This window comes from Podarcis pityusensis, assembly GCF_964106645.2.
Source record: "Podarcis pityusensis genome assembly, chromosome: 11".
Classification (NCBI taxonomy): Eukaryota; Metazoa; Chordata; class Lepidosauria; order Squamata; family Lacertidae; genus Podarcis; species Podarcis pityusensis.
In genome coordinates, this window is record NC_138036.1 from 63447742 (window position 1) to 63471682 (window position 23941).

At 43.6% G+C, this 23941-nt stretch overlaps 1 protein-coding gene across 4 annotated transcripts in view; it reads left to right on the plus strand.

Moving 5' to 3' along the window:
* The first annotated feature begins 237 nt into the window (after window positions 1-237).
* Window positions 238-23941, plus strand: part of DOCK8 (dedicator of cytokinesis 8) — a 145493-nt gene continuing 121789 nt past the window's right edge. The window contains exons 1-4 of one of the 4 annotated variants that reach the window (XM_080972197.1): window positions 238-431; window positions 11706-11808; window positions 17441-17616; window positions 23789-23860. In XM_080972197.1, the coding sequence (XP_080828323.1) occupies window positions 379-431; window positions 11706-11808; window positions 17441-17616; window positions 23789-23860 (404 nt within the window). In that variant the 5' untranslated portion in view covers window positions 238-378. Of the gene's footprint in view, window positions 432-11705; window positions 11809-14711; window positions 14901-17440; window positions 17617-23788; window positions 23861-23941 lie in introns of those variants that run through there. The other 3 variants (XM_080972196.1, XM_080972199.1, XM_080972198.1) reach the window with 3 other exon arrangements.

The following is a 23941-nucleotide window of genomic DNA, read 5'->3' on the forward strand; positions in this document are numbered from 1 at the left end:
AACGGCAGGGAAGAAAGGTATGAAGACGACGCACCCCTCAAAATGGAAAGCCAGCACCTCAGGGGAAATGGTTCGGCTTCGTCCTCTCCCTGATGAGCTAGACTTCTTTTTAACTTGCAGTGATGTTTTGATCCAGGCTACGCCACATTCCCAAATGGGACGCCCCCTCCCGCCCGAGTGGGGGCCCCGGCTGCCTCCCGCCGCGGCAGAGGCGTCGCCGGCCCCTCCCTGCCCGTCGCCTGCGGATTTCAAGGAGGAAGACCGAAAAGGCGGAAGTTTCTTCTGCCCCTGCGGAGGCGCCGGAGCAGGGCTCGAGGAAGAGGCTTCCTCCTCGGCGGAGCGGGACCCCGCGGGGCGATCGCGGCCCGGCCCCTCGGCATGGCCACTCTGCCCAGCTCGGACAGGAGAGCCTTTGCTCTGAAAATCAACAGGTAAGGGCACCTGGGGGCATTTCCCAGGAGCGGCTCTTGACTGGCCTCGCTGGCCGGGGAAGCTCCGGGAGAGACGCGCCCGGAGAGCAGATCTGCCGCTGGCCCCATCTGCCCACCGCCCGGGACTCCGCCGCAGAGCCGCGGGGCGTTAAGGAGAGGCGACGCAGAGCGCGCGCACACGCACGCGCCGAAGGAATTTGCTTTTTGGCGGGGGGAGTTGGAATCAGTCTCCCTCATTCCAGACTTGTTTGCGCTTGGCATTGGGTTAGAAATCTAGATGCAGCTTGTTGTTTGGTCGATTCTGAAGGAGAAAGCCTCACCTCCTGGGGAAAAAACCCTGATCATATTATTATTTGCACAGAGAGGTGGTAATAAGTTGATAGAAGGTTTTTATAGCTCTGAGAAATAGGAAGTGTCAAAAACTTAGTCAGAACTTGTTCTCAGCATGGTTCTAAACTGCAGTGAATATATGTTTGTAATTGACTAAAGTTTTCCCTTTCCTTCCCAAGGGTTTAAGGTTGCAAAAACTTATTATGGAGTAGTGCAATATACTTCACTGGGATTCTCAGGTGATCACTCTGTAAAAGATTATTCTCAGTTGCAGCCAGACTCTAATCCACAAAACTGGCATACTTCCATTTAAAAAAATCCTGGTGAAAATGCTGGGATTATGCCAACTGAGTGCAATTAAGGCTGTAAGTAACTTGTGGCTTGCTGTAGATTGAATGTTTCGCCTTTTCTATACACCTTTAATAACTGTACAAGCAGAAATTCCACAGGCACTACTTTCCTAGGCATAGAAATACAGTAACGGGCAGACTCACCTGCTGAATATATGGCTCACACAAACTTTAACCAACTCTTGACCTCTTAAGGCCTAGGAAATGGCTTGGGGGGGGGGGAGTTCTTTGAAACTGCTCAGTTTAGCTCCCTGCCCCCGCCCTGCCATGTTTTGGAATCTAATAATACAACCCTAATCCTATTAATCCCAGTAGAGCATACTTTCAGGCAAGACAAATTTTCCTACTAGAAAAAAGTATGGAATTATCATAGAGTTGGAAGAGACCACAAGGGCCATCGAGTCCAACCACCTGCCAAGCAGGAAAAACCATCAGAGCACTCCTGACATATGGTTGTCAAGCCTCTGCTTAAAGACCTCCAAAAAAGGAGACTCCACCACACTCCTTGGCAGCAAATTCCACTGTCGAACAGCTCTTACTGTCAGGAAGTTCTTCCTAACGTTTAGGTGGAATCTTCTTTCTTGTAGTTTGGATCCATTGCTCCGTGTCCGCTTCTCTGGAGCAGCAGAAAACAACCTTTCTCCCTCCTCTATGTGACATCCTTTTATATATTTGAACATGGCTATCATATCACCCCTTAACCTCCTCTTCTCCAGGCTAAACATGCCCAGCTCCCTTAGCCGTTCCTCATAAGGCATCGTTTCCAGGCCTTTGACCATTTTGGTTGCCCTCCTCTGGACCCGTTCCAGTTTGTCAGTGTCCTTCTTGAACTGTGGTGCCCAGAACTGGACACAGTACTCCAGGTGAGGTCTGACCAGAGCAGAATACAGTGGCACTATTACTTCCCTTGATCTAGATGCTATACTCCTATTGATGTAGCCCAGAATTGCATTGGCTTTTTTAGCTGCCGCGTCACACTGTTGGCTCATGTCAAGTTTGTGGTCAACCAAGACTCCTAGATCCTTTTCACATGTACTGCTCTCAAGCCAGGTGTCCCCCATCTTGTATTTGTGCCTCTCATTTTTTTTGCCCAAGTGCAATACTTTACATTTCTCCCTGTTAAAATTCATCTTGTTTGTTTTTGCCCAGTTCTCTAATCTGTCAAGGTCGTTTTGAAGTGTGATCCTGTCCTCTGGGGTGTTATTTACTTTTTGTGGATGCATACTTTGATCACTTACTATATTTCCTACTGTCCATTTCAATAATCTTGTTTGTGGATGAACTAATATAACATTTCATTAAATCCTTTATGTTGCTTTACGTGACTAATTACCTAGTGAAATCAGAGACGTGGAGAGCTTCCTTCAGTTCTTTTATTTAAATCAACAGAAATACATGGTGACCACGGAATATGCTCCCTCAATCTTGAGCTGCTGCTCTGGCAGTTACTTCCTAGCTTCCACACCCCTCCTGCCGTCTACGGTGGCGAGCAGTTAAATCTTTCTGTCCAGATACAGGAAGGGAGAGCCTAGTTCTAGGAGGAGGAAGGGGCTCTCCCAGGCTTTCAAGTGGCTGTACTGTTTTTACTACTTCTGACTCCTCTCTCTGTTCAGGACTAGTGCGTCTGCTAGCTTGCTCCTGTTCCTCACCCTCCATTATTTCCCAGCTCTTTGCTTCTTCTTCTGAGGTGTGCCACCGCCACGAACCTGGGCCCGTGCTATCTTCATCTGTCTCCTGCCTGGAAGCCTCCAGGGATGGCAGTCTCCACCACTCCTTCTCATCTGCCCAGTCCCTGACACAACAAGATGGAAGGCTTTTGTTCTTTAAAATAAAACTGCAGATAAAAATGTTAAAGGTTTTTCCCAGTCTGAAGCATTTCACACCTTTTGATGCTTTTCTATGTGTGGTCAAATTCAGTAAGTTGAAGGATAGAACAACCGGGAAATTCTGCAGTTGTGCAATTGCAAAAATGTCTTTGTAGTGTGGCAGTTGAGTAAAAGCCGCTGCAGAAAATGTAAGTGATTGTACAAACTCAACTGTTGGGACCTTTCAGATGCTTCAGTGCTCTCCCTCTAGCATGTCCAGGTATATGTTTAGCTAAACAAATCTAATTCCAGTTGCTAGGATAAATGAAAGGAGATGACTATTATGGGGCATCTTACTGGTCACAGGTATAGAATAAAGGTGGGACGAGATGCACTTTTGTCTACTCCAGTAATGCAACTACCGTATTTTTTGCTCCATAACACTCACTTTTTTCCTCCTAGAAAGTAAGGGGAAATGTCTGTGCGTGTTATGGAGCGAATGCCTGTGGGTGGCGGGGGGGGATCTGCTGCAGTCGTGAGCAGAGGATCCATGGTTCCCCTTCCTTCCCTCCTCCGTGGTTACAAAGCATGGATTCACATGGATCCTCAGGATTTTTGCATTGGGCTACTCCAGACTCACTGTCAGATCACATGTCTGTGGCCACAGCACGAACCACAAAAATCATATATCCACTATTTCGTTTAGAATATTTTTTTTCTTGTTTTCCTCCTCTAAAAACTACGTGCGTGTTATGGTCTGGTGCGTGTTATAGAGCGAAAAATACGGTAATATTTTCATACTCTTTTGTCAAAAGTGTAGTGTAGTGGTTAAGATCGATAGACTCGTAATCTGGTGAACCGGGTTTGATTCCCCGCTCCTCCACATGCAGCTGCTGGGTGACCTTAGGCCAGTCACACTTCTCTGAAGTCTCTCAGCCTCACTCACCTCACAGAGTGTTTGTTGTGGGGGAGGAAGGGAAAGGAGATTGTTAGCCGCTTTGAGCCTCCTTAGGGTAGTGATAAAGCAAGATATCAAATCCAAACTCTTCTTCTTCTTCTCCTCCAATAATCACTGCCATCAGACTGAAGAATTCCAGGTTGTACTACAAGGTTATCCTGCTTTTTGTACCAGAATCAAGCACATTCTGTGTTTATAGAGTAAGGAATCATGGGGAGCAGAACACAGATAAATGTTTTAAGAATGAATGGCACATGCAGATTTTATTTGTGAGTTTTCATGATCTTATCAGATCTCATGAATAATGAGATCACAGTGTATAAATAGCAATTGTTCTTCAATATGTGATGGAAGTTACCGGTCAAGATAAAGACAAATTAATCATGTTAAAGACACCACTGCTCTATAGCTGAGCCCATTTTAGTTTTCCGTTTTACAATTCATGTTCTTTTTTTTTTTTGAAATAATTTTTATTAATTTTCCAGTATAAATTTATACAAAATTAAACATCCAATTCTCACCAACGTCTTCTTTTGGACTTCCATAACATGTCTGATAATTCTCCGTGTTATCACTTTCTCCACATTTCTTAATTTAATATTGCACTATATAATTATTTGCCTTATCATATTATTTAATCAATATTTCTACCATACATTCTCACAAAGCTTCCTAAAAACTTACAAACGTTATCTGTTTATCACAAATATTTTTGATATATTCTGTAAATTTATTCCAGTCCTCAGTGAATCTCTGGTCTCGTTGGTTCCGGATCCTCCCTGTTAACTTGTCCAGTTCTGCGTAATCCATTAGTTTCATTCTCCATTCTTCAATCGTAGGCACTTCTTCTTGTTTCCACTTCTGGGCCAACAAAATTCTAGCTGCTGTTACTGCATATAAGAATACTTTCCAATCCTTCTTTTTAATTTCATAACCTAGTATTCCTAATAGAAATGTTTCTGGTTTTTTAACAAATGTATATTTCAACATTTTCTTTATCTCATTATATATCGTTTCCCAAAAACATTTCACTTTTTTACACTCCCACCACATTTGATAAAATGTTCCTTCTTTTTCCTTACATTTCCAACATTTATTGCTTACCTTATACATCTTACCTAATTTTACTGGTGTTACATATATCATTTTCATAACATTTTCCTTTATTGTAGTACATGCAGTAAACTTCGTCCCTTCCTTCCACAGTTTTATCCAATCATCAAATTGAATATTATATCCAAAGTCTTTGGCCCACTGGATCATAACCGATTTAACCTCTTCATCCCTTGTATACCACTCTAATAATAATTTGTACATTTTGGATAGAATTTTCACTTCATTATCCAATATTTCCTGTTGAAACCTAGATTCCTTCTCAGAAAAACCTCTTTCTAATACTTCTTTTTTAAACATTTCATTAATCTGAAAGTAATGCAGCTAATCATTTACATATTCTTTTACTTCTTCATATGGTTTCAATTTCCATTTATTCCCATCTTTATTTATTAAACTCCCGTATGTTATCCACCTCCCCGTCATATTGATCTTCTTAACACTCATCACCTCCAACGGAGATAACCAATGTGGAATTTTAGGCTCCAGTAGGTTTTTATACCTACCCCCTACTTCAATCAGAGATCCTTGAATGATGTGATTTTCAAAACCTTTGTACACTCGTTTTTTATCATACCATAAATATGCGTGCCAACCGAATCTATTATCATATCCTTCCAAATCTAACAATTCTGTATTTTCTAACTTCATCCATTCTTTCAACCAACAGAGGCATGATTCTTCGTAGTATAATCTCAAGTCTGGCAGGGCGAAGCCTCCTCTATCTTTCGCGTCTGTTAACAACTTAAATTTTATTCTTGGCTTCTTACCCTGCCAGATATACCTTGAAATTATTCTTTGCCATTCTTTAAATATTGTCACCCCTTTGATTATTGGAATTGTTTGAAACAAAAACAACATTTTCGGTAACACACTCATCTTTATCGCTGCAATTCTTCCCCAAAATGATAACTTCATTCTCCCCCACACCTCCAGATCTTGCTTAATTTTATTCCATATTGGTAAATAATTATTTTGAAATAGATCAGTACTCCTAGGAGTCAACATAATCCCTAAATATTTCACTTTCTTAACCACCTCAATCTCTATCTGTTGCTGTATTCTTTCAGTTGTTTCTTGATCTATATTTTTCACAATTATTTTGGTTTTTTTCTTATTTAATTTAAAATTGGCCACCTGTCCAAACTGTTCTATTTCTTCTAACACCTCTTTAACACTCTTTATGGGATCTTCTATCGTTATAACCAAGTCATCAGCAAATGCCTTTACCTTATATTCATTATGACCAACTGTAACACTTTTTATTTGTTCATTATTTCTTAGTGATCTTAGGAAAACTTCTAGGACCGATATGAATAACAACGGTGACAAAGGACACCCTTGTCTTGTACCCTTAGTTATAGCAATAGTTTCCGTTGTTACATTATTAACAATTAGTTTTGCTCTTTGCTCGGAATATATTGCCTTTATACCGTTTAGGAAAGATTGGCCCATATCCATAACTTCTAAATTCTTTAACATAAATTCCCAAGAAATATTGTCAAAGGCCTTCTCAGCATCTACAAAAATCAACATTGCCTGCTTATCCTTCCTGTTGGTCAGATATTCCATTATATTTCTTATATTTCTTATATTATCTTTCATCTGCCTACCAGAAAGGAAACCTGCTTGATCCTTATGTATAATTTCCTTTAATATCCTTTTCATCCTATTTGCTAAAATATTTGCAAACATTTTGTAATCATTATTTAGCAACGAGATCGGCCTGTAATTTTTAACCTGAGTCAAATCAGAATCTTGTTTTGGAATAAAAGTGATATAGGCTTCTTTCCAAGTTTCTGGTATTTCTTCCTTTTTAAAGATATTGTTCATCACTTCCTTTAACGGTACAAGTAGGGTATGTTTCATTTCTTTGTAATATCTTGCACTAAATCCAGGTGTCTTCCCGCTTTTCAATTCTTTTATTGCAGTACATTTCATGTTCTTAGGGACTTCTGATCACCTGTGATTATTCCTCAGGAGACTCATATCTCTGGTTATTATCTAGTAAAATGTGTTTCACTGTACATGCAAGATTAAATTGTCTTAATTATTTTTAACTGTTTTTAACTGACAACTTATTTGTGGTCAAAGTCAGGTCTCTTTGTTGGATGTGCCTGAGAGGAGAGGAGTGCGGGAGAGCAGGGGGCCCCAATCACAGTGGTTCAAGGTAGGGGGAGGTATGGCATGGGGGGGCAGGCCGAGTAAGGGGCACACAACACAGGCAGTTGGTGACTGTGCCGTGTGCCAGCCCCTCCTCCAACCCGGGGAATTGCAGTTGTCCTATCGGCCAGCCCTCGGGTCTGTGGCTGCTGTTGCTGAATGCCAGGTCCTTGACTCAGTCAGGGAGACCACTTGCGCTCTTGACCCTTGCCCCTCTTGGTTGATAAAAACCAGCAGGGAGGGGACAGCTGTCTGGGCCAGGGAGATGGTTAATGCCTCTTTATGAGAGGGAGTGGTCCCTGCCTGCTTGAAGGAAGCAGTGGTAAAGCCACTTCTCAAGAGACACTCCCTGGATTCAGAAAATCTTGCAAACTACTGGCCAGTTGCTAGTCTCCCTTTCCTGAGCAAGGTTCTAGAGTGGGTGGTTGCAGACCAGATCCAGGCACTCTTGGAGCAAACTGATTTTCTAGATCCATTTCAATCAGGGTTTAGTCCTGGTTTTGGCACAGAAGCTGCTTTGGTCACCCTGTATGATGCCCTCTGTTGGGAGAGAGACTGGGGAAATGTGTCCCCCTCTGCGACCTTTCAGTGGCTTTTGATACCCTCAACCATGGTATCCAAATTAGGGGTGGGTGACACCACTTTGCGGTGGTTGCAGTCCTCCTTGGATGGGTGTTGCTTGGGGAGTATTTTTCAGCCCCGTGGAAGCTTCGATGTGGGGCTCGATTCTCTCCCCTGTGTTGTTTAACATCTACATGAAACTGCTAAGTGGGGTTATCTGGAGGTTTGGAGTACGTTTGTCAACAATATGCTGATGACACACAGCTCTACTTCTCCTTTGCAGGTGAGCCAGTGGAAGTGCTGGGCCATTGTCTTGTCTTGATAATGGACTGGATGAGAGCCAACAAAGTGAAGCTCAATTCAGATAAGACGAAGGCACTGTTAGTGGGTGGTTCCCTAGACCAGATGGCTGGGAGGTTGCCTGCTCTTGATGGGGTTACACTTCCTCTGAAGGAGCAGGTTCGTAGCTTGGGGGTGCTCCTGGATCCTTTGCTGTCACTTGAGGCTCAGGTGGCATCGGTGGCCCAGAGTGCCTTCCTTCAGCTTTGGCTGGTGGCCCAGCTACGCCCCTATCTGAACAGGGATAGCCTAAGATGGTTCAGAAACTTCAGTTAGTGCAGAACTCAGCAGCTCACTGGGACAAGACCATTTGAACGTATTACACCAATCCTGGTCCGACTGCACTGGCTGCCAATTAGTTTCTGGGCCCAATTCAAAGTGCTGGTTTTGAGGTATAAAGCCTTAAACAGCTCAGGACTGCAATACTTCAAGGACCGCCTATCTCCATATGAACCTACCTGGACCCTGAGATCATCCTCTGAGGCCCTTCTTCATGTGCCGCCTCCTTGAGAGGTCCAGAGGGTGGCAACACGAGAACGGGTTTTCTCTGTAGAGGCTCCTTGTTTGTGGAAGGCTCTCCCCAGGGACGTTTGCCAGGCGCCTTCATTATACACCTTTAGGTGCCAGGCAAAAACGTTCCTTTTTAACCAGGCCTTTGGCTGATAAACATCTAGGTAAAGGTAAAGGTACCCCTGACCGTTAGGTCCAGTCGCGGACGACTCTGGGGTTACGTGCTCATCTCGCTCTATAGGCCGAGGGAGCCAGTGTTTGTCTGCAGACAGCTTCCAGGTCATGTGGCCAGCATGACTAAGCCGCTTCTGGCGAACCAGAGCAGTGCACAGAAACGCCGTTTACCTTCCCACCATAGTGGTACCTATTTATCTGCTTGCATTTTGATGTCCTTTCGAACTGCTAGGTGGGCAGGAGCTGGGACCGAACAACGGGAGCTCACCCCGTCACAGGGATTCGAACCACCGACCTTCTGATCGGCAAGCCCTAGGCTCTGTGGTTTAGACCACAATACCCCTTTAAAGTGTGGGAGGGGGAAGTTATTGGGGTTTTAAAATAATATATTTTGTGCTTTTATATTACATTTTTATGTTGTGAACTGCATCTGGTTGAATGGCTACCAGGTGGCAAGCAAAACAGAGCCACCTTAAAATTAGGTTGTGGCTTCTACATGTTTGAAGGATTCCCTAGGTATATAGAAGCGTATAAGTTTGTCCGTTAAAAAAAAACATTTTCTTAAAGTGGCAGACAAGGAGCTGTGAGCTTCTAGGACATATGTTGAGGTGTTGTTGGGGTGTTGAGGTGGGGTTGGGGTGTTGAGGTGTTGAGGTGGGGTAAGGAAAGAGAAGGAGGTTGTGCTGCTCAGGCCTGTAAGCCCTATAGCAAACGTCCTAGAGGTAGAGGGTTATGTTTGGTGGGGAATCTTTCAGAGAAGGGGAGGAGGAAATGGCACCTTTTCTGTTTCACAGTATCCAGATCCACACCCACCTGCCACTATTCAGAATTACATAGTTATAAAATACTGAGATCTTGAGTTGGCAGCCAGTCCAGCCAACCTCCTAGTAGATTTTGTTTTGTATAGGATTTCTTGAGTCTACTGATACGTTCAGGGACACCCTGCTATTATGTGATACCACCACAGCTCACTTAACTGTGGCTCCCTGATTTCATGACAAAACCATACAATTTTGAACAGTAAGGGTTTTTTGAACAGCGTTGTGGTCACTGCCAGCATTTCCTGTGTGCTGTCTTCCACAAGTGTGTGTCATGAGGGATGCGACTTGTGCGCACCAGGGACCCTGGTGGATTGTTGTGACACAGCAACTTCCTATTTCTGAGTTTCCAGTTTTGAACAATATTTGCATGACTGGCAAAACATTTTACCAAATATTCATTCTGCTGTTATGGTGCTGGCAGTAATAATCTATACAATTTTGAGATGTCTGCTACTTTTGTTATCTTGCCTCATGTCTTGCCTTGGTAATGGACTGGATGAGAGTCAATAAACTGAAGCTCAATCCAGATAAGACAGAGGCACTGTTAGTGGGTGGTTCCCTAGACCAGATGGCTGGGAGATTACACTCCCTTTGAAGAAGCAGGTTCATAGCTTGGGGGGGGGGGGGAATCTTGCATCCACTACTATCACTTGAGGCCGAGGTGGCCTCAGTGGTGTGGAGTGCCTTCTGCCAGCTTTGGCTGGTGGCTCATCTGCCCCTATCTGGACAGGGGAAGCCTGACTTCTGTGGCCTATGCTCTGGTAAGACTTCTGAATATGGCTCAGAAACTTCAGCTGGTGCAAAATTCAATGGCCAGCTTGCTCACCAGAGCAAGACGATTTGAGCATTTAACACCAATACTGGCACAACTGGACTGGCTGCTGATTAGGTTCTGGGCCCAATTCAAAGTGCTGGTGTCGACCTATAAAGCCTTGCACGGCTCAAGACCTCAATGCCTTAAGGATCACCTTTCCCCTTACGAACCGACCTGGACCCTGCGCTTGTCATCTGACGCCCTTCTCTATGTTCCCCTTTCCAGAGAGGTTTGGAGGGTGGCAACAAGAGAACGGGCCTTTTCTATGGTGGCTCCAGCAAAAACATTCCTCTGAATAACTACCAAAGGAACTTCCTGCTACGAATCTGTTGCTTCCTCTTTGCAGTCAGTAGATTCACACACACACACACATATGGTTTTAAATATTTATGTAAGATACAGAATGAATGGTACATACTTCTGAATAAATAAAGATTGCTCAGAGTCTTTTAAATCATACTTGATGTAGTATTGTAATCATTTTCTTTCCACCATGGTCTTAGGAATCAACTCTCACCAGCCTCAGCCACCTTGGCCATGGTTCAAGCATTCTAGGGGAGGGCCACAAATCCCCCACCCATGATCTAAGGGATTGTTTTGCTTCGTAGTCACTAGAGTCTAGACACAGAAATATTGAGAATTCACGCTCTGCTAAACATTTTTATGGGATTCTTAAATTGATGGTTTGATTTGACTTCTCCCTCCTTTCCCTTTTCTGCACTGCTATATAGACATAGAAGCTCCACTTGATTTATCTTGCTGTGAGTTCTTTATGCCTAGTTTAGAGGCCATGAGCATATTTTTATACAAATACATGCAGGTCTCACTATCCAAACACAATGTGTTCTCAGGAAATCATTTGTTAGGCAAACATTTACATAACGAGTCTGCAGTTTCCATGGATTCTTATGGGGAAATTTCTAATGCGTACCTAACCGCAGAATGTTGACCCCGAAAGGATGAAAAACCCATGGAAAACCATCTGAAACCTTACAAAAGCTAAACAAGGAAGGAAAAAATGCTCTCTTATTTGTTGAATCTCCCCCCCCCCCCGGGTTTCAGACAAAGTGGCTGCTGAGAACCAGCAAAACACAAATAAGTAAGGCTTATTTACTGTGCTTATTTATTTATAGTACTACATGCTTAACACTACATGTTTGGAAATCTGAATTTGTTGTCTGTATTTGGGTGCTAACTACTCATGTTTGGATAAGTGAATTTTTGTATGACAAATGTTTGGATAGCAGGACTTGTGTGTATCATGTGTCAAAATACTTAAAGTAAAATAGGACCTAATTTGGGAATGGCTGGTATCTTCTTCCTTTTTATCTCAAAGGCATTCCTCGGCAGAAATAAGACGACACTTTGTGCAGCAGGCCAACCATGGACAGTTGTCTCAGCGAAGTATCAGCAACCCTGGTTTCTCTTCTCTCCAGCTAGTAAGTATGGAGCTCGTGGTGCATTTCTGTGCTCTTTACATGGCGTTAGCTCCATTTAACACAAGGAACGGAGCCTTTGAGTGCGTGGGATGGGCTATAGGAGGGAGTTTGGAGTGGAGAAACTGTGCAGGGAAGAGGTTATGCACACAGCCTTCTGCCACTTCTTAGCTCTCCATCTCCCTTTTCCTATAAAACAATGCTGTTAGTATGATTGCATGTGTCAGGGGTTCAGGGACAGAGGCAGAGGGTAGGGAGGAGATGGAGAGCGATGGGGATGAATCCCAGGACAGCGAGGAAGAGGATGACAATGACTCAAGAGATTCCATGAGTCTTTCCAGCGAATCAGAGGATTCCCAGAAGGGGGCGCCAGTGGTCAAGGCCAGGGGAGCCCCAGGGGGGACGTGTCAGGAACAGGGGGCCAGCGGGGGATCCCAAAGTGGCAGCTGGGCGTCAGGACCAGCCTCCCCACCAGAGTGCAGCGAAGGGGGTGGAGTTTCCAGTGTATAAGGGGAAGCAGCTCCGGCAGCAGAGAAGGGAGGGAGGTCGGAGCAAGGCACCCTCCCGGAAGGGGAGGGGAGTAGTGAAGGGAGTAGTGTAACTGTCAAAAGGAAAGTTAGAGGTTGGGCGCGCGCGCCAAGTTCAAATGTAGAGGCGCGCGGAAGTACAGGGAGCCCGGAGGAAGGGCCAGGTCCTAAAGCCCGCAGGAGGGGGGAAGAGCAGTCGGGGGATAGCGCGTCAGGGGAATCCAGGAGGGGCGAAACCCCAGCAGGCAGGAAGACCCTGAGGAAAAGGAAAGAGAGAAAGAGGTGGAGCAGCGCAAGGCTCTTAAACTGGTGCAGGGGAGGGACTGATTCAGAGGGGACTTCAACGGTCTAAGCGTACAGACGTGAGGCTGCGCGCCTCGGATATGAAGCAAACAATGAACTGCAATAAACACTTTTGAATATAAGAAGAGATTGGCGTTGGTCTTTTGTGAGCTGAGACCTGAGGCAGCCTTGACAGCATGTAACATACATTATTACATAAATAGGACAGCCCACTCTTCAGAGATGTTGTTTGACCATTGTAAGTGTATCTACCTGACAATGATTCAGACCAATAATGTTTAGGATTTTAAAGTATCCTGATGAAATGCATAATTTTATTGGTGTGTCCCCTTATTTTAAGCAATTGAAAATGAATACCATGCTTAAAAAGGGGAAATATTTATTTATATACCGTCTCTTATGTAATTATTTCCGGGTGGTGCACAAGAATTAAAGCAAAATATACAATAAAATTAAAAACAATACAAATTAAAAACAGCAGTTTAACATTATCAGTAGCTAAAATGTTTAAAATTGTATGTGGAATACCTGAGGTGGCATTTTCAAAGTTGTAGCATGATTTGTTCTGTGGAGCTGTATACAGGAGGTGTAGGAAACTCCCAGCTTGCATGCCATTTTCACCTACAAATTTGAACCAAAGGGGGCTTTGCACATACTGCCAATTGGCAGTGCCTACAAGCTCCTTGTTTAGGGCTTCCAAGAGCCCAATGCGTAGTTGATTCTCAGGTGTTTGGGAAGTGCTACAGAAAGTGCTACACTCTGACAGGTGCCAACCACCTGACCATTCTGATACCAGATGATTGATTCACTTGTGGATGGTTCTGCCCATGAGTCAACATTGGCCCGGGGCGGGGGGATGGATATAAAGATCTTGCAAAACATAACTTCTTATTATTTCTCAAAGTGGTTTACAACAATCTAGAATAAAACATGACTGAATAAAGTAAAATATAAAGTATACATAATTAACAGGAAACTAAAATGTTATCTTAAATATTTCAAAATAAAACATTACAAAGGAAGACAACTACAGACTGCACAATTTAATGCAGCAAAATTAACAATACAGTGGTGCCTCGCAAGACGAAATTAATCCGTTCCGCGAGAGTCTTCGTCTAGCGGTTTTTTCGTCTTGCGAAGCAACCCTATTAGCGGCTTAACGGATTAGCGCTATTAGCGGTTTAGCGGCTATTAAAGGCTTAAAGGCTTAGCGGATTAGCTGCTAAAAGGCTATTAAAGGCTTAGCAGATTAGATAAGGGGGGGGGGAAAGCGAAAAAAAAATCTCAAGACTCGCAAGACATTTTCGTCTTGCGAAGCAAGCCCATAGGGAAATTCGTCCTGCGAAGCAACTCAAAAACGGAAAACCCTTTCGTTTAGCGGGTTTTCCGTCTTGCGAGGCATTCGTCTTGCGGGGCACCACTGTGCCTGACTTCCCAGCAGCACAGTTCCCACAGTTCCCATTTCTGGGAGGGGCAAAGCAGTGGGGAGGTCTGCAAACACTAGGGTTGCCATATTTCAAAAACTTCTGAAATGGGATGCCCTATGTCTGGATTTCCCTGGCCATTGCAGATTTCTGCCCGGATGCTGTTTATGAGGGCCGAATGCCAGTTATAATAAACAAATAAATACTGTGTGTGTGGCCAGATATTGCTTTTGTTTGTTACTATGTTATATATTTTTGTGTTTTTATATTGCAAACCACACTGATCCTTGGATGAAGGGAGGTATAGATATTTAATAAATAAAAAGAAATAATAAAAATTATTCTACCCCCACTTTAGAGTTATACAGTCCTAAGGTAACTCTACAGAGTATTACTTTTTCTAGACTGTCCCCATAATGTTTTGAAATAACATGGAATCTTTCAGAATAGCTGCCTATTATAAACTAAACCTGACAACCCCTATTTTTCAAATACAATTATTCCTTTCTATTTCATCTAAATGTAAAGGGTATTTTGTCATTGCATAGTTTTTGCTGAATACGAGATCTTCAGACTTTTAAAACTACATTTTCTTAAGCTACAGCTTTGGAACACTATAATAATTGTACGCTTCCTGTCTTTCAAAGCTAACCACCATCATTTTACTCACTTCCTCAATCTGAGAAGTTGTGGTGTTTAACTTGTTCTTTGTGGGTTATTCGTTGGGAGGGTGTGTGCATCCATCTTTTGCTCTCAAATGCTTCTGCTAAGAAGCTTGCTAAAACTGTTTGTTTCCTGTATCCGCCATTTTGATTGCTGCTGACTGTACCGTACGGAAAAGGTATGTACCCAATTTGTGTGATCCTTACTTTGCTTTTCGCTGGATAAACCATATTTCCTAAATAGGTTCAGTTCTTCAGCAGCTGCACTGAACTTCTTTTTTTGACAGATTTTCTATTATAATGAATACTCTTTCAATCCTTTTCTCATATTTTTCATTCTTGCCTCAGAAGTTTGCAAAACTTTCTCTCTGGAAGTGACAAGCACACAATTTTAGAGCAGCAAATTATGTACAATTTACATGGATGGAAAGCAAAAACACATGGCACAGCCTGTGTTTATCCACAAGTACATTTAGATTTCGTTTATTAATTTTAAAACTCTTTGCAGCCTAATGTGTGCCTGATATAAATTCCAGAGGGGCCAAAAGTGGATCCAGTATACAAAATCTGGAAAGCTTGTGTCCTTGAAAGAAATCATTTGTCTGTGAAAAATGTTATATGGTGAAATAATATTTTTGGCTACTGTCCAGTAAATGAATGGGATTTAAGCACCCTAACACATTGTAAGTTTGTAGTCTCAACAGTTAACTTATCTAAAGCTGCTTAAGAACCTCAAGTGGCATTGTACTTCTCCACAAGAAGGGTTTGGCAAGAGACAAAATAAGAATGCTTTTTTTCTGTACACTATTTCTCTTGGTCACATCTCTTGAAGCATCTTTAAAAAAAAGAACTCACTGAAATGCAAATGCACTTTACTTTTAATTTTATACTAGCAGTTAAGCAAAACTTCAGTGAGATTGAGAAAAGAAAACAAGGACTTGGAAAAAAACACCTTAATTATACTTATCAAAATATTCAGCCCAATAAGTTATTGACAGGACTGTTTAAAAAACTGGTGAGGTGAGCAAGGATGTAGAGAAGGGCTTGCTTTTTAATACTATCTCAGGATAGAGAATGAGTTTCCAGTAGCAGGATAGAAAACTGATGCTAATTTCCAGGGTTTAATTTGAACCCAGGCTCACCGGGACTAACTGTGCAAGTCTAACAATGTCTATTCAGAAGAAAGTCTTATTGAATTCAGTGGGACTTCCTCCCAGGTACGTGGGGTTAGGATTGCAGCCATGGTGCTTAAACCAGTATGAAGGCAATTTTGAAGAACATATGAAGTCCTGAAAGTTCCTATGGGCAGAATGCTTGTCCCTCTTCAGTAACTATAAATGCTTGTTCACACATCCTTGGACGTTTTTAGCCACTTCATGGCTAGATTGCACAGTGATATCTAACCCATCAAATAATGTTGCCCTTTGCAGTCTCCCACCATTGGGAGCTATGTGAAAAGTTATGTTTTTAGAAACAACTTGCTTTACTTCTGACTTACATTTAAGAATACAGTGGTACCTTGGGTTACAAACTTAATTCATTCCGGAGGTCCGTTCTTAACCTGAAACTGTGCTTAACCTGAGGCGCGCTTTCGCTAATGGGGCCTCCCAATGCTGCCACGCCACCGGTGCACGATTTCCGTTCTCATCCTGGGGCAAAGTTCGCAACCCGGAGCAACTACTTCCAGTTTAGTGGAGTTTGTAACCCAAAGCGTTTGTAACCTGAGGTACCATTGTAGCTCCTTCAACCCTAGGCCTTTTACCCTCAAATTATCCCACTTTTCATGACACCTCCAGATGACATTGCTAAATCACTACATTCAGTATTTTATGTGTTATCCTACTTTTTCAGACTTAACTTTGGGTGGGTTTTTGCTTGTTTTTTTATAAACGCAGTTGCTGTGTCAAATTGCCTACTTATTGTGGAGAGGCTTTCGAGGATTTTAAGGGCTTCTGTTTCTTTAATCAAAAGCTTCCTGTTTGAAAAGTTTCACTGCTTCCTGCTAATTGCTGGGGGATTACAGTGGTACCTCGGGTTAAGTGCTTAATTCGTTCCGGAGGTCCATACTTAACCTGAAACTGTTCTTAACCTGAAGCACCACTTTAGCTAATGGGGCCTCCTGCTGCCGCCGTGCCACCGGAGCCTGATTTCTGTTCTTATCCTGAAGCAAAGTTCTTAACCTGAAGCACTATTTCTGGGTTAGTGGAGTGTGTAACCTGAAGCATATGTAACCCGAGGTACCACTGTAATATTAATTCCCTTGTAATTATCCAGCATCTGGGGATACTGTTATATTGAAGTAGTGCTATTTTTCCATAAAAAGAAAGAAAAGGAAAAATGGTTGAAAGGAAGCAAATAATTAAAGCCAGTGCTTTTTTTCTGGGGGGATGCAGGGATACACATACCCCTAAACATTTTGTGAATCTAAGCTTGGCCTCATTGAGGGGCAGTATTTCAATATGGGTAGGATAATGAGAGTACCCCTAAACATTTTTTTTAGAAAAAAAGCACTGATTAAAGCCCACCCACCCAAGAAACAGAGGGCTCATCCATGTTTGCCCTACTGCTTTTCTTCAGGAAACCTTGGGGGCACCATTAATTAAATTGGGTTTACCCTAAGTAAAACTTAACTGAATATGATCCATAGCCATTGGCTGTACTTAGAACATTCCTATATAAAAAAGTTATGAGCCACTTGTTTCTGTTTTGTAACATCTAGCCTCAGTTCTATGATGCTGTAGAACCAATGGATTTTGAAGGTTTCCTAACAATGCAGCTGAATAACTTGGATTTGGAACTCCTGCAAGAACTTGGTGACTTTCCTGAAGATGATTTGGAGGTAGTCTTTACTCCAAAGGAGCACAGGACCTTGCAGCCATCATTGCCAGAAGAAGGGTACGGAAACAGGGATTACTTTTTAAAGAAACTCCCAACAGGTTTGCAGCCCGTCAGAGAGATAGTACACTTTCCAAGCTAAAAAGCATCTCCCCTTAACCATCAGATGATGTGTAGAAGTGGGCTGTGAGTACTCAGTGGAATAGACTATTATTATTACCCTTGTTTGGGGCTTCACCCTGGTATTGAAAATATGTTCCAGGGAAACATCTGGAGAAGAAAGGCATGTATTAAATTCTGTGGGCACATTGCTGTATTTTTCCACGTATAACACGCCACTGTGTATAATATGCCCCGTATTTTTGGGGGCTCCAAATTGAGAAAATGGCCCAGAGTTGTTTAGCTGCCAGTCGCATGCCCTATTGCTGCAGCAACAGCCAATCAACACCAGCCCTTGACACAGCCACCAATAACACGCCAAATAGCCGCTGACAATCTCAGACTTGTGGCAGCTACCAATCCCACATCCTCCCTATGCACTATCTATGTATAAGACAACCTCAAATTCTAAACAAAATTTTTAAAGAAAAAAACATCGTCTTATACACAAAAAAGTACGGTAACTGCCACAATGAAACATTTTGTTCCTTGAAGGAAGGCTTCCTGTTCAGTGCCGTGTTTCCATAGAGAACCAGCATGGACTGAGTTAAGTGATAGATAGTGGAGGATGGTGGTTTTCAACCAGTGTGCTGTGGCACCCTGAGGTGCTTTTAATGATGGTCAGGGGTGCTGCGGACAACACAGCCTCTGTCCTTCTTTCCTTCTCTCCCTCCTCGGATGCCCTCTCACATCTTGGCCCCCAAAGCTGTTTATTGCAGCAGCCCTGGCTACAAGCTCCCCAGGCGAAAGGTGCCTCTGGGGCTGGTCAGCAGGTGCTGGGTGCCAGGAGCTGAGGCAGCCTCAGAGTAAGCAAGCAAGCAAGCAAACAAACAAACAAACAAACAAACAAACGGGAGGGAGCCCAGCCAGCCAGTCTGCCAGCCCTTGTTGGGAATGGACAGACTAGTGGGAGTCTGGGCAGGTGGGCAAGCACTGCATTGGCCTTTCTTGTGCTTGCTGTATGCAAGGCCTGCCTGGGAGCTGAGTGCCTGGTGCTGACGGGGAGCCTTTCCCGCACACAGGCCCAGCACCAGCAGCACCTGCTGCTGCCACTGCCGCCTCCCAAGGTGAGTAAGGTGCTGGCCTCACATTCATCTTTGGCCAGTCTCTGTTGGGCCACTAAGGCTGGGGAGATCCCCTTGGCAGGCCCCTGTGGGGCAGTGTGAGGAGGCACCTCTCTTTGGAGCAGGGGAGGGGCAGGAGACCAGGGGTGGCAGCAGCAGTGAGAGGCTGCCAGCTCTGCAGGCAAAGGGGGACATAACTGGGCTCCTGGGCCCCACAGGGGTGCTGCAGAAAGAATGTAGTTGGTCAAGGGAGGTGTGAACTCAAAATGGTTGAAAACCTCTGCTTCTGGGGATTCACCCCTCATCCAGCAAAGCTGCAGAGATTGCATTTTGAACTGGAATATCTGTGTAGGTGAAGGGAGAGATGCACTCATGTACTCAGATTTGAATGGACGTATAATTATCAGGATTTGGAGTGATGTATCACCCTTACAAAAAGCAATAAGAGGGAGATTGGTACCGATGCTGCACTCCGCCCCCCGCCCCCTTCATGAAGCTAACAGCAGTTCCCTCTCCCTGTCTCTGTTACGGTGGAACTTCAGTTTTCGAACTTAATCCATTCCGGAAGAACGTTCGAGTTCTGAAATGTTCAAAAACTGAAAACTCAACACAGAAGCCTCAAAACAATAGGGAAACTCAAAACGGAAGCTGCCTTGGAAGTTCATATTCTGAGGCACGTTTGAAAACAGAAGCATTTACTTCCGGGTTTACGGCGTTTGGGTTCCAAAACGTTTGTGAACGGAGACATTTGAAAACCGAGGTTCTACTGTAAAAGCTAGATGTTGTACCTCTCATTCTACCCACCCCCCTTCAGAATTAGTAGCTATAAAAGAAATGATTTAGATTATTACGCTGATCCCAGCCCAACTGCATTGGCTGCCAATTAGTTTCTGGGTCCAGTTCAAAGTGCTGGTTTTGAAATATAAACCTACGGCTCAGGGCTGCCTCTCTCCATATGAACCTACCCAGACCCTGCAATCATCATGTGAGGCCCTATTTTGTGTGCCTCCTCCACGAGAGGATTTGCTGGTGACAACACCAGAAAGGGCCTTTTCTGCAGTGGCTCCCCATTTGTGGAATACGCTTTCCAGGAAGGTTTGCCATGCGCCTCCATTACATACCTTTACGCGCCAGGTGAAAATGTTCCTCTTTAACCAGGCCTTTGGCTGACTGACATCAAATGTGTTGGGGGGTTATTGTTTTGGGGTTTTTTATTATGTATTTTGTGTCTTTATCTTGTATTTTTATGCTGTGAACCTCCCTGAGATCTACGGCTGAAGGACAGTATCCAAATCTAAATAATTAAATTTAAAAAATAAGCACAGGATTAGACACCTTCTCCTAGAGTGCCACTGCCCTAATCTAAAAACATTGGCTTAGGGTTACTAATTAAATCTTCCAAAAAATTTATGTGGGGAGGAACCTAGTCACAGCTCACATATAACATAATGTATAGGCCCTCAACCTGGATGCGATACTTGAAGTGCCACAGTCAGCGCATAAAAAAATCCCTTCTGGATCAGACCGAAAGTCCATATTCTCTCACAGTGGCCCCCCAGAAGCCCAAGGGGAGTCCACAGGCACGACATGAGTGCAGTAGCACTCTCCCCACTTCTGAGTCCCAGCAACTGGTATCCAGAGGAATATTGCCTCTGACAGCATTTTAAAATTGTTAATAGTCACTGAGAGGGTGGGTTTTCATCAGAACCCAGTGACGATCCCAGCCCCACTTCCCCACTAGTACACACGCAGTGGCTGTTCGTCTTCAAAGGCATTATTCCACTGGAGGGAAAGGAAAGGTTCTCCACTTCCTGCACAACATGGGTCAAACTCCATTGAAAGTCAGGACACAAACCTGACAGCGGTTAGGAATTTACAAGGCCCAACTAAGTCATGTCAGGGAGTGTATTTAGCATCATGTCTGGCCCTCAGTCAAGGGCAACTTTCAGTGAGGGAGCCAGGCCCCCTCAAGGTTCTGTGGCGGCTGTGCATGCACGCTGTGGGGCATGCTCGCATCACATGCAGAAGATGGGTGGCGCCTGCAGGACATGTCAGCATGCCCTGCAGTGTGTGCACCCACTGCGTGACCCCGGCCCCCTCAGTTGTGGAGGCAAGGCAGTGCATGTGCCCTCAGTTTAGACCATTGAATGACTGGCTTATAAAACATGTAAAAAGTGAAGTATAAATACAAAGCTATCTGTGAAATAATATTGATCAAACTTGTCTCTCAGTTAGGACAGGTTTGTTTTAAAAATTAGATATAAGTATATAAGATATAAGTATAAAAATTAGATATAAGTTTCATTAGTCATAAGAAAGCAATATATATATATATATATATATATATATATATATATATGCAATAACACTAATTACCACAAGAGAACACAGCTGGGTATGTCCATTTTCTGTGATTTAAAACTGCTGTTAAACCAAGAAGGAGTAACAGCACAATCTTGTGCATTTTCTTTTCAAAAGTAAAATTCACTTCTGAGTGGGCTTAATCCCAAGTAAGCGTGCATAGGATTGCAGTCTAAGTCTTTCTCTAATTCAGTGGGATTTGCATTTGAATAGACCTACATAGGATTTAGTTGCAATAACCCTATAAATAATTCCATGTCTGGCATGAGAAACTGTGCTAGTAGCTAAGTGCAGAGATAAAAGTGCAAACCACCTTTGATGCCAGTACATTTTTAAATACCTGACAGTGAAACTTCAGTGATAGCATCTCATATGCAACAATTTGCCCTTGTAAAAAGATTGGTCAGCAGACTCCAGTGTAGTTCAGCTATTCAAAAGCAGGTATGGCTGGACAGAGATAGAGATTGCAGAGATCACAGGTATCTTGCAGGGAGCCGGTCTATGGTATTCCTGCAGCTTTCCTATTAAATTGGAATTCTCTCACAATAACAACACCTTCCAGATCAGTACAGTGGTACCTCTGGTTACAAACTTAATTTGTTCTGGAGGTCCGTTCTTGACCTGAAACTGTTTTTAACCTGAAGCACCACTTTAGCTAATGGGGCCTCCCGCTGCTGCCGCGCCACTGGAGCACGATTTCTGTTCTCATCCTGAGGTAAAGTTCTTAACCCGAGGTACTACTTCCGGGTTAGCAGAGTCTGTAACCCGAAGTGTTTGTAACCCGAGGTACCACTGTATTCTAAGCGGGCTATAAATCTTCTGAAATATTTGAATCTGAGAGTTTCCATACTTTATGACAAATCAAGCCTGGTACACTCAAGGCTGGTACTTCAGCAACAGAGGATACAGATGGAAGCTGGACTGCGATCCATTTCAGATACTGTAGGAACTATCACTGTTCACTATTGACTTAGGAATCCAATGAAAACATTTTGAAATGCACTTTGAGTGAGAATTTGACGCTGTGCTGACACCTTGTGGTCTTTTTCTGCTATTATATTGACACATGCAAGCATTTGCTGAGTTACCCATTACTGCAAACATCAGAAATGGGCAATTCAGCAAATTAAGTACTTAGCAGGTGCAGCGTTACCCCTGGCCAAATATAAGAGTGAACAGATAAAGATGTCTAATGCTGAGTCTCTTTATTGGTCTGTCTTGTTCCATTTAGTACTGCCTACTTTCCAGATGTTGCTGCATCTGTAGCTCCTGTCCTCCCTGACTACTGGCCATGTTGATTAGGGACTGCTGGAAGTTGGAGTGTGATAGCACCTAGAGGGCACCAGGCTGGGGAAGGTTGCACTGCCTGATCATTTAAAACCTAAGGAGCCTGCAGAATCAGGCCAATGGTCCATCTAGTTCAGCACTCAGCCAGATGCCTATAGGAAACCCACAAATAGGACATGAGCACAAGAGCCCCCTTCCCTCCCGTGGTTTCCAGCAACTGGGATTCCCAAGAAGACTGCCTCTGAACAGGGAGGCAGAGCATAGTCACCATGGCTAGTAGCCACTGATAGCAAAGACCCGAACATCCCTTAGCGATTCCTCCTTCCAGGCTTCAGATAAAGGAATGTTTATCTCATTTGAGGGACGCAGGTGGTGCTGTGGTCTAAACCAGTGAGCCTCTTGGGCTTGCAGATCGTAAGGTCAACAGTTTGATTCCACGCAACCAGCTCCTGCCAACCTAGCAGTCTGAAAGCATCCCAACACAAGTAGATAAATGGGTACCACTGCGGCAGGAAGGTAAACAGTGTTTCCATGTGCTCTGGCTTCCTTCACAGTGTCCTGTGTGCCAGAAGTGGTTTAGTTATGCTGGTCACGTGACCCAGAAAATCTGTCTGCAGACAAACAGTGGCTCCCTGAGCCTGAAAGTGGAGATGAGCACCACATCCCATAGTCGAATTCGTCTAGACTTAACCGTCCAGGGGTCCTTTAGCTTTTTCACTTTTATCTCATTTGAGCCAGAATGCATTCTCCCTCCACTCCAATTTTTCCACTCCAAGAAGACCAATCATTTAGTCTCCTGCTGCTCCTCACTTCACTGGCTGGAGATTGCATGGATTATTTTTTGGAGTTTAAACAATATACTCCTTTAAAAAAATGATATTTTTGTTTGTGTGGTTTATTATTTGGCTTTGTATGGTTTGTTCCTTTTTAGCTATAATTCAGGGGTGGGGAACCCTTTTAAACCCAAGGACCACATCCTCTTCTGGACCATGTTTGAGTGGGGACAGTTGCCGCTGGGGGATGGGGCCAGAACAAGAAGCGGGCAAAGGAACCAATATAATTTTTACATTGGTAATGGTAGGCAATTTCTACACACACTGGCATGCTCCTCAGTATCTCCCTTGCAGACAAGCTAGGGGCATACTCAAAGTTTAAAGATGCATTTTGGCCAGGCCAAAACACTTGGGGAGTAAATTAGGGCTGTTGAGAGATGTGACTTGGGGAAAGTTCTGAAGGCTAGATAGAGAAATTTAGCAGGTTGTGTTGGGCCCCCGAGTCAGAAGTTCCCCATTCATATTCCTAAAAAATAAGTTGTGCATTGTAATTAGCTATGCATATTAATATTCTTGTACCCCCTCCAGGGCTGAGTTGGATCCGCATGTCCGGGATTGTGTTCAGACCTATATTCGTGACTGGCTGATAGTGAATCGAAAGTAAGTGCCACATTTGCAGCAGAGTGTCAAAACAATGATTTTAAATATTTTTTCTTCCCAGAGGAATATTAACATCTTTTG